The following is a 13608-nucleotide window of genomic DNA, read 5'->3' on the forward strand; positions in this document are numbered from 1 at the left end:
CAGAGAGGGGAAAATGACCTGTACATGGTTTCATGAGATTCCATACAAGCTTTTCTGTCTCCTGGTCTTCTGCTGTGGGTTTTATGCTTTCTACACTCCTAATAGACATCCAACAATCCATTGAGCGATCCTACAAAGATGAGTTTGTGAGTGTCATAAATGATTAAAATCTCTTAAATAGCAGGAGGCTGCAATGAGTCACTGTCTCTGATCAGGAACGCAACAAGCAATGCGCTCTGACCTTGTGTACAAGCATTTAATCTGTCTTACAAAGAGCCGTTTCATCATATAAACTAATTATCTTGTATCTGTGCATCCTTAATTCTTGGAATGTGAATTTATAGGAGAGAGTTTTCACACGTTTCACTGGATTTGTGTGACCGTACCCTAGTATATATGGGGTGTGTGTGTATGTGGAGAATGTTTGCTGTGGAAGCCCCCCAATAGCTGAGTCGAGAGTGATGGACAGTAAAGAGAAGGCCCCATTAACAGCTTTATTCCACCACCTTTTAGCCTGACATAAAACCACATGGCAGGCCCCTGCTTCACACAGCACTCTTGGCCGCCAATCTGAGCAGTTCATTGTCAGAAAGGCGAGAGGCGTTCTTTTCTGTAATATGTCTTCTCCCTTTCCTTGAATCAACTTATTCTTGGCTCATCTTTGTTCACTGGCTCTCAGCGGCATTTTTCAAATCAATGTGCATTAAAAAGTATGGCGTTTCAGAGTTTGGCTTTTTCAATATTCTCCAATTGTTTAAATTTGCTCCAAAAGGCTCTTATACACTCTTAAAAATAAAGGTTCCAAAAGGTTATTATTATTTTTTTTTTTTATCCAGTGATATTGGGTTCCGAAAAGAACCTTTCAGCGAACAGTTCTTAAAAGAACCATTTTTAAAAGAACATTTTAATTATCTAAGGAACCTTTTTTCCACTATAAAGAACCTTTTGTGGAATGGAAAGGTTCCATGGATGTCAAAGGTTTTCTATGGAACCATTGATGCCAATAAAGAACCTTTATTTTTAAGAGTGTAGGGATCGAATGTTACCCAAACCATGAATATATCCATACTACAGCAAAAAAAAATGTAAGCGTCAGTTGTATTGAAGTTTTCAGCCTATGGGAAGTTTTCTACAGAAGTCACATTCTGAGTCACAACTGGTGATGTCCATCCCCCCACACAGTCACTTAACCTTCTAGGGTTAACTTCATGTCACTCATACTGACATCAACTCGTGACCCTGCTGGAGATTTACAAGCAGGGGTCACGAGAGGAATGAGCAGGTAGACCTTGAAACAGATTGACAGGCCAGAGTGACGATTCAATTTGTACCCGAGCGGCAGCCATGTTTGGACACATGGGCATCAGAGAGCATGAAAACTCACTGCAAAGACATTCACAGGCACAGATACACCCTTCTCACATGATACGCTCCTCTGAGTCTCGCAAAAGAAAAATCTGCCTCTTTGCTGGACTGGCTGTTCGTTTGTTTTCACTGGACACAAATTTTCCCCAAATTGATGCAATTCTATTGATTAAATAATGGGCCGTTTCCTCCCATCAGACTGTCACTCTAAATGCTCCAGTCTTTCACATGTGTCAGCCAGTCTAGGGGAAGGAATTTGGACTCGACATCAATCTAGAACAAAAACAGAGGTATTTCTCTGGCAATGTAATATCTATCAAAGAATCTATTGTAAACATTCAATAAAAGACACTTTTCTTTTTAGGATCATAAAAATGAACCTTTAAAGAGTCTGAAAGGTTAAAATGACAAAATGCAAATGAATTCAATGTCACAGTCGCCATCTAGTGGACATGCAATACTATTATACACTACAAGCAAAAAAAAAAAAAATGTGCACATACTCTGTACTTGACTTTTTTTTTTCTAATGATCTCTTAATCTCTTAGTTTTATAAGCAAATGTAAAGTTATTAAAGTTGCATATAAACACATATTACATATAAATACATATATACTGCCAAAAAATAATTACCATAATCCATTGCGTTTTCATAGTTTTGATGAATTTGCTATTATTCAAAAATGTGGAACATTATAAGATGGTATTGTGTGCCAAAACATTTAGTTAGAGTATATATAATATAAATATATTACATGGATATTCTTATTTTAAATTCTTACTAAACATAATAAAAACAGGACAGCTCATTCCTACATGTATGTGTCAAAGAGTGCATAATGACACAATCGTGTAGCCATGCAAACACAGTAGCAGATTTCAGTATGAGTGAAAAACAATCATGATACAGTGATAGGCTGTTGGTTTATAGCAGATGAAGAGGAGGTGAGGGAGGGAAGGGGCTGGGAGAATAGCTTCAATGCCTGTTGCAATGACCAAAACTACCAGCCTGTAACAATAAATCACACATCTGCTTCTAATGAGCCCCTGACATATTAATGCCTTTGTGCTTGTTATGAAATTCTTGTAATGCCCCCCTTCTTCCTCTAAGTCCAGGGCAAAATGTGCATGTGTCACCAATCCTCCTCTGCAGCTTCCTCTGTCTGTTCATCATTACCTCTCTCTTTTTCGCTCTGTCATCAAGTTACTGATACAGACCATCTATCTATCTATCTATCTATCTATATAGTATGTGTAGAAATAATAGGCAGTGTGGGCTGGCAGAAAAGCTCATGAAAGTGAATGGTGTTGCCTTCATACATAAAAAGGGTTCTCAATGCAAGAAGATTATGGGTAAACAGATTCTGCAGTCTGTTCTTAGCTCTCTGAATGATCTCCTGGACAGCAAGCCAGAGCAACATGTGGCCCTTGTTAAAAAAAAAAAAATCTAAATGAAACACAATAGCGGGAAGAATGAAGCTGCTGCTCTTTGAAGTGAGCGTGAATCTGAACTCTGCAGCTAATCATCCACAGACAAACTGAAAGGCCCTGTTTATTTATCGGAGGAAGAACGGTGTCCTGCGAGGAAGAGGCATGTGCCATGTAGCACAACTAGCAACTAGCAAAACAACCATTGCCAATAAGACTGAGTATTTCTGTTGTTTTTTTATTGTATATTCTTATTCAAATTCTAATTGATTGAGTAGCCTGAGAAATTTTAACAATTAGACCAATACAAATGTCCAAGCTGGCATTTCCTCATCGTGAAAGACTTAAATAGCCTACATAAAAAAAGTGTTCATATTTTCAATTGCAGAAATTCTAAAACATTTATTACAGGAATAAGGTTCAGTTTTGAGTGATGATGCAAATCATATAACAGAGTTTTGAATCAGTTCACAGAAACTGAATTAATTCACATGAGTAATTGAATTGGCCAACTCTACCAGCATTTTTGCTACTGAAATCAGAGATGTTATAAATGAATTATTTAAGCATTAATGCATCAGTCATACTTGACACAAAACCAAGCATTTAATGACACTTTTTGAAAAACTGATGCCATAAAGGGCTCGTTACAATTATTACAATGCTTACGATTTTGCTTAATTTTATATTAGCAGCAAAATCATCACATTCTGTTGCCCAGACCTAAATCCTAATCCTATGATTTAATGAAAAAAAAATTTTTTTTTTCATGGGATCAGTAGTTCATTGCCTCATAAAATCATCTTTTTTTCAGATTTTCACACTTTGTTGCTTCAAAACTAACCACATTGTGTAATGTTCATCTTGGAGCTGGTTGGCTCAAGTCTTTTAAAGTTTTTTGAAATATCTATTGAAACAATGAATGGAGAAATATTTTCAGAACCAAGGCGCTGAAAAAGTGGGTGGTCACAGTTGTGCTTTATTGTGAGAGAAGCTATTTCAAATATTGCCACAAGGTGTCAGTAGAGTTCACCGTGCAGGATGTGTAGAAATAGTAAATACACAAGAGCATTGAACATGAACCTCCTATCTGCCGCAGTCATCACAAACTACTGTACAGTATATACTACTGCATATAGGCTACTGCACTACTCTCTCTGGAATTGAGAAGAGATTACAGCCATGTACAATTTCAAAGAAAGAGTGAATTCCAAATGCCATTTTTGCACCCTTGAAGGGCACTTCTGGAAGGGGATGCCATTTGGATAGGAGCATTCCAAACAAAAAGTGAACAAATGAATCCCTTCACAAAGGGCCCTTCCAGAAGTCTGTTAGCGAAGGGTCACTTCATGGTCCCTTCAAGGAAGTAAGTTTATCATTTATGGTCATGTGACCAGGGTTGTGAGTCCTTGCGATTCATTTTATGGTAGAAGAGTTAATTTCTAAACAGAATAATAAGTTGTTTTGTTTTGCTGTGATATATTATACACATTTTCATAATGCAAGTATCATAGGTAAAAAATGTGTTTAATAGTAGATACATTAGATAAATGTGACTAAACCTGCAGGGTCCAAAGAAGAAATGGTAAGTTGATGAAACACACACAGAAACACACATATAAATCATATTTTAAAAAACTTTATTAATTTATATTTGTTTGCAACATATTAACTGTAATAATAAGGAATTATCTTATAATTATTTGCAACATATCAACAGCAATAAAAAAGGGATTCTCATTGTTAGAACAGCTAATGTGGTGATGGATGCCGTGCTACATTGTCATTGTAACATTTCAGATGAAGATAATGAGGGAATTACATTGTTTTTCATTGCTCTCTTCACCAAGTGAGTTCCAAATGGCTACAGTGACACGCAAGTTCCCTGCTCCCTCCCAAGTGCCCACTTAAAGGGCTCTGCCCTTCAGAGTGAGTAGGGCATAAGGATGCTCACTTTCGATTGGAATTTGCCCACTATAAAGAGTTCATCACAAAAAGAAAAACAGTTTTATGCTGCTCATTGGCATATATCATGTTGATTTCAGAATGCCCCAGATTAACAACAACCAACCAAAAGGGTCTCCCCCAAAACCTACAAACAGGAATACACATTCACACTTTAACTTCAATGTAACAAGCTTCTCAACCATCTCAGTTGCTGAGGTAGAAGCATTGCGTGCTATTCATCCAGTGCGTGTCCCTCTAAATTGATCGGACAGTAAGTCACTCAAATCCTATCGGTCCTTCTAATCTTGTCACATGTGACCAACGCACGCTAATTAGAGGGGTGATGCCCACCCATTGGGTTCTCTTATAGACACATGCTAAAAGGCAACTCAACAAATTAGCTCTTAGCCTAAAGTCAGGTCAACTGCTCTTACAAGAGACCCTACAAGAGGCTTGGGGTCAATCCACCAAAAGTCTTAATCATCACTAACTCCCTGAATGTTTAGGTATTTGATTAGGCTTACGCAAAAGTGGCAAAGGACTTAGAGTTCACTACTAATTATAAGAGCTTGTGATTGTTGTAAATAAGGTTAGTTGTGAACACAGAAAGTTGATTTGATCTTCATGGTAACTGTCAAATGAGCACATTTTCAAATGATACTCTTTGATAAAGTGCATCAGATTGACTTGGGGGCAACATCTGTCTGGATGGGTTTTACGGCTGGAAGCTTCTGTCTTCCCATGAATTGTTGAGGAATAAAAATGAGCAAACTACTGACATCGATGATGTGGCTTGATCATCGTTCATCATGTAAAAATCACCTCTAAGGGAAGAGGGAACGCTTGTGTCCATAGCTTTGAAGTTTCCATGGGAGACTTGACCGAGGATAACGATTGTTCAATAACAAGTCTGGGCGATAAAAATCTTAGGAGACCTATACAACTTCTTGTGGAGTTAGACAATTGGAAAAACACCAAGTAAATTCTTTGATATAATCTTCTACCCTGATCTCCACTACCCTTGCTATAGATTTGGTTAGCTTACATTTAGCAGAAGTATTATGCCCATTAAATGTGCCCCCTGTGGTATTTCAAGTGGATTAAAAAAAATAATAATAATATTTGATGATTAAATGTATGATTATTGTAGGTTTAAAAAGTTCTAAAATGCAGTGGCAGAAATCACATGTAGACATGTCTAAATGTGTTATTTGAGAAAAAAAGCAGAGTAATATAATAGATGCAGACCTCCAATGGAACTAGCTGTACCCTGTGTTGATGTAACTTCCAATTCTTGTGAAATAAGACAACAATGGTTTGGTCTGAAGACTACCCAGAGATACCCCAGAGCCAAGCAATACCAGCAAGTAAAAGAGCAAACTGATGCTAAAGTAACTAACCAATTACAGAGTAAGAGAAAGGATTAGAGTCCTCGGCTCATCTGCAAATGAGATCAGCACTGATTAGTGGGGTTTAGAATGACGTAGAGGAACTTGATTCTACAATCACACAGCTCCTCAGCCGGCCACCCCCTTTTGCAGGGAAGGGAACCATCAGGAAAAGCCACGTAGCCCCCCAGCTGGTCCATTTGGGTGGATTTATGTGAAATTCCAGAGAAAGAGGCCTCTGGCTGCCAACAGCATGGACTTTCTTGAATTGTGGGTGGTCAGAATGGGTATGGGAAGGGGAATCCTTGCTACTGCACGTTCCATGCTCGATGGCGGATTATTAAACTAAGCCTCTGGACTATAACGTTCCTGTTCAAGGTCTTCAAGAAATTCAACAAGGGAAAGACAACACGAATCGTACAATAAAAGGTAATCATACAAAAGAAGAATCCCTGTGAATATATTGTTGTGACTTATTAGACCTAAACTAAGCCTCTGGACTATAACGTTCCTGTTCAAGGTCTTCAAGAAATTCAACAAGGGAAAGACAACACGAATCGTACAATAAAAATGTAATCATACAAAAGAAGAATCCCTGTGAACATATTGTTGTGACTTATTAGACACCAAGAACAAAAACATGGCTTTGATGCCCATAAAATTTGACTTGGTCAAGCGGGTCAGGCTGGCCCAAGGACTGTGGCTCCTGTACTGGCTCTCTGTCATGGCTGGGATCCTCATCTTCAGCATGGGGATGTTCTTCAAGATCGAGCTGCGTAAGAGAAGCGAGATAATGGATAACAATGAGAGCCATTTTGTGCCCAACCTGCTCATTCTGGTGGGACTTGTGGCCTGTGGTATCAACGCTTTTGGGGGCAAAGTGTGCCATGACTCCCTTGACACAATTAAGTTCACCAAGTGGAAACGTATGTTGAAGATCTACATGAGCGGATGTGTGGTTTTTTGCATTGCCCTTTTTGTCACGGCTCTGCTGTGTTTTCTGATGCAGATTTCTCTGCATTTCGCCCTGGCTGAAGGCCTGAAGAATGGAATGAAGTACTACAAAGATACAGACACGCCAGGACGATGCTTCATGAAGAGAACCCTAGATATGACCCAGATTGAGATCCGCTGCTGTGGCAACAACAACTACAGGGACTGGTTTGAGATCCAGTGGATTAGCAACCGCTACCTGGACTTTAGCAATGACGAGATTAAAGCGTGAGTACTGGGATCTAAGTGGAAGAGATTCTGGATAATTTATATACATTTTCTTTTCCATCTGATGGCTTGTGACATATCTGAATTTCAGAAATGCATTATCATCGCAAAATGTGTAAAATATTAACTGTTACCATAGATGTAGTCAAATTCAAAAGGTATCAGTCATTGAACATTATTAGGAAAAAGTAATGAAGGCTGATATTCACTGGGTTTTGAGGAAGTTAAAGCTTGTTTAAGAAAGTAAGGCACCTAAGCGGATAGAGATCAGCTGATGTATATTTTACTCTCCTCTTCAGGAAGTGTAACCCTAAAGACACTCTATTATGAAATAATTTACACATAGCACAAAGGTTCTAATGAAACAATATTTTCAATATCTCGAAACAGACTCCTTGAAAACTTTTATGATGAATGCAAGAGGAATCGAATTTCAGAGTTTGTTTTGCGAGATTCCCAAGTAGATAATTGGCTCGTGGGTTTTATAAAGAGGGGAATGGGTTAAAGGGGGCAAATGGGTCCATGGAATAGATAATCTGTCAGTATCCTATTCCAAAATCCTTTAAAACGTACCTTCCACACAAATAATAATATTGTGCAATCTTTTACCTCCCATGGAGTGAGCCCCCAGTGTTTACCTCCCAATGGGCTAAATTGTCCCAAGGAGATGTTCATAAATCTAATTTAAAATAGGGTTTCTTTTCATTGTCAGATTGGAGTCCTCGGCTTTGTCCAATAATCTCAAAGTTAATGTGGAGATACAAATTTGTTGAGATGTGTTTCTAAGCCTGCCTCTCTTTAAATTTTTAATGCCACACCTAATAATACATCCCAGTCAATATAATTGAAATATCTGCCTGACAATTCAATCTTTTGGAATTTCTTAGCCGTGTCCAGAGCAACGTGGAAGGCAAATACTTGATGGAAAGTGTTCCCTTCAGCTGCTGCAACCCTGGCTCCCCTCGCCCTTGTATCCAACATCACCTGACCAACAACTCCGCTCACTACAGCTACGACCACCACACTGAGGACCTAAACATCTGGACCAGGGGCTGCCGTGAGGCCCTGGTGTCCTACTATGGGGGCATGATGAACAGTATTGGTGCTTTTGTGCTGCTGTTCATTATTATGCAGGTGGGTGTGGGAGAGGAAATGGAATCCAAAGTTGAACACAGCTTACTCATGGCCTTTGACTTTGTCACTAGATTACACTCTTGGCGGGTAAAGAATGTGTTGCTAGATTATAAAGTGAGCCACTAGATTATAAGGTCAGTTGGTGCTTAAAGAGTAATATAAATAGGTCTGAAAGAAACAGATTAATTATCTGCTTAATTGATTTGATTAACACTTTGTGTTGATGGCATGACAAGATATAGGGAACAAGCATTTAGCATGTGGGAAGTTGACAACATGAATTTTGCATAAATAACATGCACTTGGCATATTTACAGTTTCATATTTTCCTCTTACAGAACTTGTCTACATTACTACTACCAAATACACTGAAACTATATTCATGCATATACAGTTTAGTAGATGGGCACAGCAAACCTTCTATCTGAACTGTTACTGATTGCGTAATGTGACACGACACCAAATGTGCAAAAAAAGTAGTTCAAGAGGGTTAACCTGCTGTTAAGTTTGAACTGAAGGTGTAAGTCCTAAGATCTTGTTGCCAAACTGGATATTTCCTGGAAAAGTAGAACTCATGTGGGTCAAAACATCAGAAGCACACACCAATGATGCTGTATTTGAGCATGTGTGGAAGTTTCTAGAGATTCATTACCCTAAGAAAACCCTCTTGTGGACATATATATTTCAAAGACGTAATCACTTTCAAATGGAAACACATAAATTTGTGAAGCATGTTTAGTTCTACTGTGAACTGAATTTAATTTGTTGCAGGCTGTCGTGACTGTCGGTTTGCAGTACCTGACCACTTCACTGGAAACCCTGGCAGACCCAGAGAATCCTGAGAGCGAAAGTGAGGGATGGCTGCTGGAAAAGAGTGTGAAGGAGACACTTTCTGGCATCATGACAAAGCTCAAGTCGCTGTTTAAAGGCAACCAGGTACAGGAGGGAGACGCAGAAGCAGAAGCAGCTCCCACATAAAGCTGAGAGAGTCATGCCCCATCCCACCCCATCATGTCTGTGGCCACTTCTACCTTTGGGAGAAGGAATGCATGAAAGTTTGTCTCTTAAAAATATAGGTGTATATGCATACATATAAGATCAATACACCTACATTTGAATGAGATTCCAATTGATATGTGAATGTACACACTACAATGTAAATATTAATTAAATTTAAATTTAATATTTTAAGAATCAAATATCTGTAAATGTCCTGATATTATCATTTAACCATATCAGATATTCAGACCAAATAAGCCTCACTGTCCACTGTCCACGTCTGTAGTAGTATAAAGTTTGATCCTTATATTTCCAGTTTATTTATTGGTTGAGCGGATGTTTAACCCGACAGCCTCACACATACAATAACACATTTCACCATCAAACAATTAGGCGCTATTAAATCACTTTTCAGTAAGAAATTACTTTTTTTGAAGGGGTCACACGGCAGCTTTTAACCGGCAGCTGAGGAAAATGTGTTTTTGTAAACATTCAGCCCAGACCTTAAAGGGATGGAAACAGTGGCACACCTTGCTTTTTACACAACGCTGCCTTTAACAGACCTTAGGTTGTCTGACGATTTTCAAAAGCATGTTGATGGTGATCTACTGGAGAGCAGAACTCAATGGGGAAACTATTCTGTTAACAACAGCATATTGTACTCATCATGTTCACCATTAATGTGTGTAGTTCTCTGGTTAAATATCTGCTTCACAAGTTGACGAGATGTGCAAACAGGCTTTCTGTCTCAACTTCAGTGCTCTGTTGAACTCACAGTTGTGGGACAGTTACAGAAGTTGTCAAGAGTACCGACTAATCTAAGTCAGACAACCCAATCAGTTGTATTTATTTTTTTTTTTTTTAATCATTTGTGAGATTTTTTTTTATTTTCACAGGCACCTCTCTTTCTGTACATTTGACCTTGACTTTGCAGTAATGTCAGTTTTTGTGGATTGAGTGAATCATGTAGGAAACTCTTATTTGTGAGATAAAGATGTTTAAGTAGATTCAGTGTTATTCTGTTATTTTTTCACAATACATACTCCTAACACACACCTCGCTCTGAACAGATGTGACTCTTTGTTTCTGTTTTTACTGGTATTTAACTTGGTCTTTAAAAGACTTAAAAGACTATTTAAAAGACTTAAATATGAGGGGTGAAAGTGGGGTAAGGTAGTAAGAGCTGGTCACAGGTGAAAGATGTTTGGACAGCAGAGGGGCACAGCTTTACCTGATTGGATGAAGAGAAGGAAATGGCTTTTGCTCAGAACAGCTAAACACCCATCCTCAGAATACCTTTGAGCAAAAAACATGAACATGAATGTTTTTCAACATTAATATTTTAGGTTAACGTGTATAAAGGAAAGTGTATGGTTTAGAGACAGTAAAATCAATCCATCCATTCAGGAGTAATGGACTTAATTTAATATTAATAATTAATACCAAAGTTCCTTTAAGGCAAGTCATGTCACTCTGCCGCCATCTTTGAAACGCCTCTCTGGCATGCAAGTGCAGCTCCCATAGACATATAAAATACCTAGACGCCTCATTGGCTGCTTTGGACCGTTGCTGCGATACGTCAACGAGTCCGCCATATTGGTCCGGGCAAGACTGCTCTGTAAACAAATACAAGTAAACAGGGGAGCTGCGGCTTTTCTAGACAAAACGTGGAGTAAAGTTTACATTTCTCAACCAATTTCAACGGTTTATGATCTGCGTGGAGTTCAAAAAAAGTTTCTGTTTCTAATTACTCAGAATCTCGCTAGTTAGAACTTGTAAAGTATTAATTGCCATAAGGAATTGTGAAGAATCACGCTTGTCAAGCATAGATATGGTTTATTTTTCTTGGTTAATAATTGTGGAGACGTCCTTAATAGTAATATAATGTAATGTACATGAAATGTGCACAACGTTTTACATTGTGGAAATGGCTTTTTCTTTCTACAACACTTTTTAGCTCTACACTCTACAACACATTTTAGCTTTTTTTGTTTTTTTATCACGTCATAGGATGTCACAGGACAATTTCAGATGAATGTGAAGATAATGTGCTGAACTATTTATCTTTACCTTTTCATTTTTTTCAATTTATTTATATATGCGTTGCCTCCTAACCTTATGCTTATAATGCTTGTATATTTGTTTTATTATTCATACCACAACAATAAATGTCTTTATAGAAATGTTTATTATAGTAAAAAATACATAAAATATTAATTAAACAAATAATTAAATAAAAAATATATAAATAATTGTCTGGCAACTTGAAAATGTTTTTTTTTTTTGTCTAAAAAAACATTTACTGATCCATAAGCATTTCACATATTTACTGTCAGTACACCATAGTTATACAAATTAACCAAATGCATTTATTCAAATGCATAATCAAATTGATGGAAACTGATAGAAAATTACTGGGCTTGAAATATTCCTTATCCTGTGGCTCCCTCTAGTGGGCAACGTTAATATCACAGCTTGGACCCCTATTTATAGGATCATCCTTAATGGATCCAGTAATAAATTATGTTACAGCGGTAAAACATTTATAACACGACTACAGTACAGTTTAATCACCTTTCCTAATAATGTGCTAGTTAGCCAGTTTCGCAGCTGAAGTTTACAGTCTGCTCGTCACCCCACAGAAGAGAGGGGTAAAAAGGGTGTTTTTTACACTACCACTGAGAAATTTTAACCAAAGTATGTTATAGACTTTTCATTAAGAACCTAAAGAATCATATCAACTTGTGGAAAATGGGCATCCCATGACCCCTTTAAATTTAGGAATTTAAATATAAGTGTACTATAAGGTTAAAGGTTAGATGTTATAGTTCAGTATACAGTATATGACAGTTTTATTCTATAGAATATTATTATTATTATGATTATGAATAGCCTTAAAAATAAAAGTGAGTATGAGAAAGATCTAAGACTTTTTCTATGTACACAAAAGGCCAATTTCTCTCAAATATTGTTCACAAATCTGTCTAAATCTGTGTTAGTGAGCACTTCTCCTTTGCCGAGATAATCCATCCACCTCACAGGTGTGGCATATCATGATGCTGATTATGGGTTCGAATTCACAGTTTTAGAGCAGAATATATTGTTTTGTCAGCTGTTTTTTATTCAGGTAAAGAAATCCAAATGCAAATCAACAGTCATTATCATAAACACATTAAAATGCACATTAACACTTGAACAGTAATTATATTTAAATATTCTCAATATCTTGCAGTAAATCTTAAAAAATAGCATGACATTAATAATTGGAAGTGTCTTGTGTTGCTGTGGTATTGTTGTCAGTATATCATATTCTACACGTGTCCAGCGCTGAATCTCTGTGTGACTGAACACATTTGATCACTCTTATAATCTAAGGTTAATTATGAAAAAACAATCACATTAATTAACAGACATCATGTTATAGTGACTGAGACTGAAGCTAAAGCTACTTCTACATCACATGTTTTGGGGTCATGTGAGGGTCAGGGGTCATATAATCAGCACAAAGGTCACAGGGTCAGTGTCAGACAGGAACAGTTCAATGAATGTGTCGTAAATAATGTTGCATCTGTTCAGTGAGAAGGGTTTATGTAATTCTTGTGATCTGTATTTATATTTTGTTCTTCTATTTTAGTAACTGCTGGTTTTTCTCTCTTCTTTCTTCCAGTTCTGTTTAAATCTGCCTGGGACAAGAGTCTGAATTACGCTGGATTTGAGGGTGTCATGATTATAGTCCTCTTTGTGATCGTGATTCTGTTCAACCTCATCTTTATTATTTTCTGTAAGTATTTCCTTCCATCAAGAGTCAGTGAGATGAATGTGCTGTGAAATCATGATTTACCAGATTAATGCTGTTTGTTAAAGGCACAACATATAAAAACCATAATATCAGACCTGCGTTATCAGTTAATTGAAGCATTTCTATTAGACAGAGTTTATAGAGCAAATATTTATTTTATTTATTTAGTCATTTAGCAGACGCTTTTATCCAAAGTGACTTACAAATGAGGACAATAAAAGCAGTCAAAACTAACAAAAGAGCAACAATATATAAGTGCAAATGACAAGTCTCGGTTAGCCTAACACAGTACACGTAGCAAGGTGTATATATATATATATATATATA

The 13608-nt window shown here is 37.3% G+C and overlaps 1 protein-coding gene across 1 annotated transcript; it reads left to right on the forward strand.

The window, feature by feature from the left end:
- The first annotated feature begins 6682 nt into the window (after nucleotides 1-6682).
- Nucleotides 6683-10972, forward strand: LOC107728796 (peripherin-2-like). The gene is made up of 3 exons (XM_016539071.1): nucleotides 6683-7349; nucleotides 8237-8483; nucleotides 9255-10972. Exons 1-3 carry the CDS (start codon nucleotides 6769-6771, stop codon nucleotides 9459-9461), a joined length of 1035 nt encoding a protein of 344 aa, XP_016394557.1. The 5' UTR covers nucleotides 6683-6768; the 3' UTR covers nucleotides 9462-10972.
- The last annotated feature ends 2636 nt before the right edge of the window (nucleotides 10973-13608 follow it).

This window comes from Sinocyclocheilus rhinocerous, unplaced genomic scaffold, assembly GCF_001515625.1.
Source record: "Sinocyclocheilus rhinocerous isolate Xijiao unplaced genomic scaffold, SAMN03320098_v1.1 scaffold1809, whole genome shotgun sequence".
Lineage (NCBI taxonomy): Eukaryota > Metazoa > Chordata > Actinopteri > Cypriniformes > Cyprinidae > Sinocyclocheilus > Sinocyclocheilus rhinocerous.

Coding starts and splice junctions, on each gene's coding strand:
- LOC107728796 (XM_016539071.1), top strand. CDS start 6,769: ATGGCTTTGATGCCCATAAAATTTGACTTGGTCAAGCGGGTCAGGCTG. Junction 7,350..8,236: donor AGCAATGACGAGATTAAAGC/GTGAGTACTGGG, acceptor GGAATTTCTTAG/CCGTGTCCAGAGCAACGTGG. Junction 8,484..9,254: donor TGCTGTTCATTATTATGCAG/GTGGGTGTGGGA, acceptor AATTTGTTGCAG/GCTGTCGTGACTGTCGGTTT.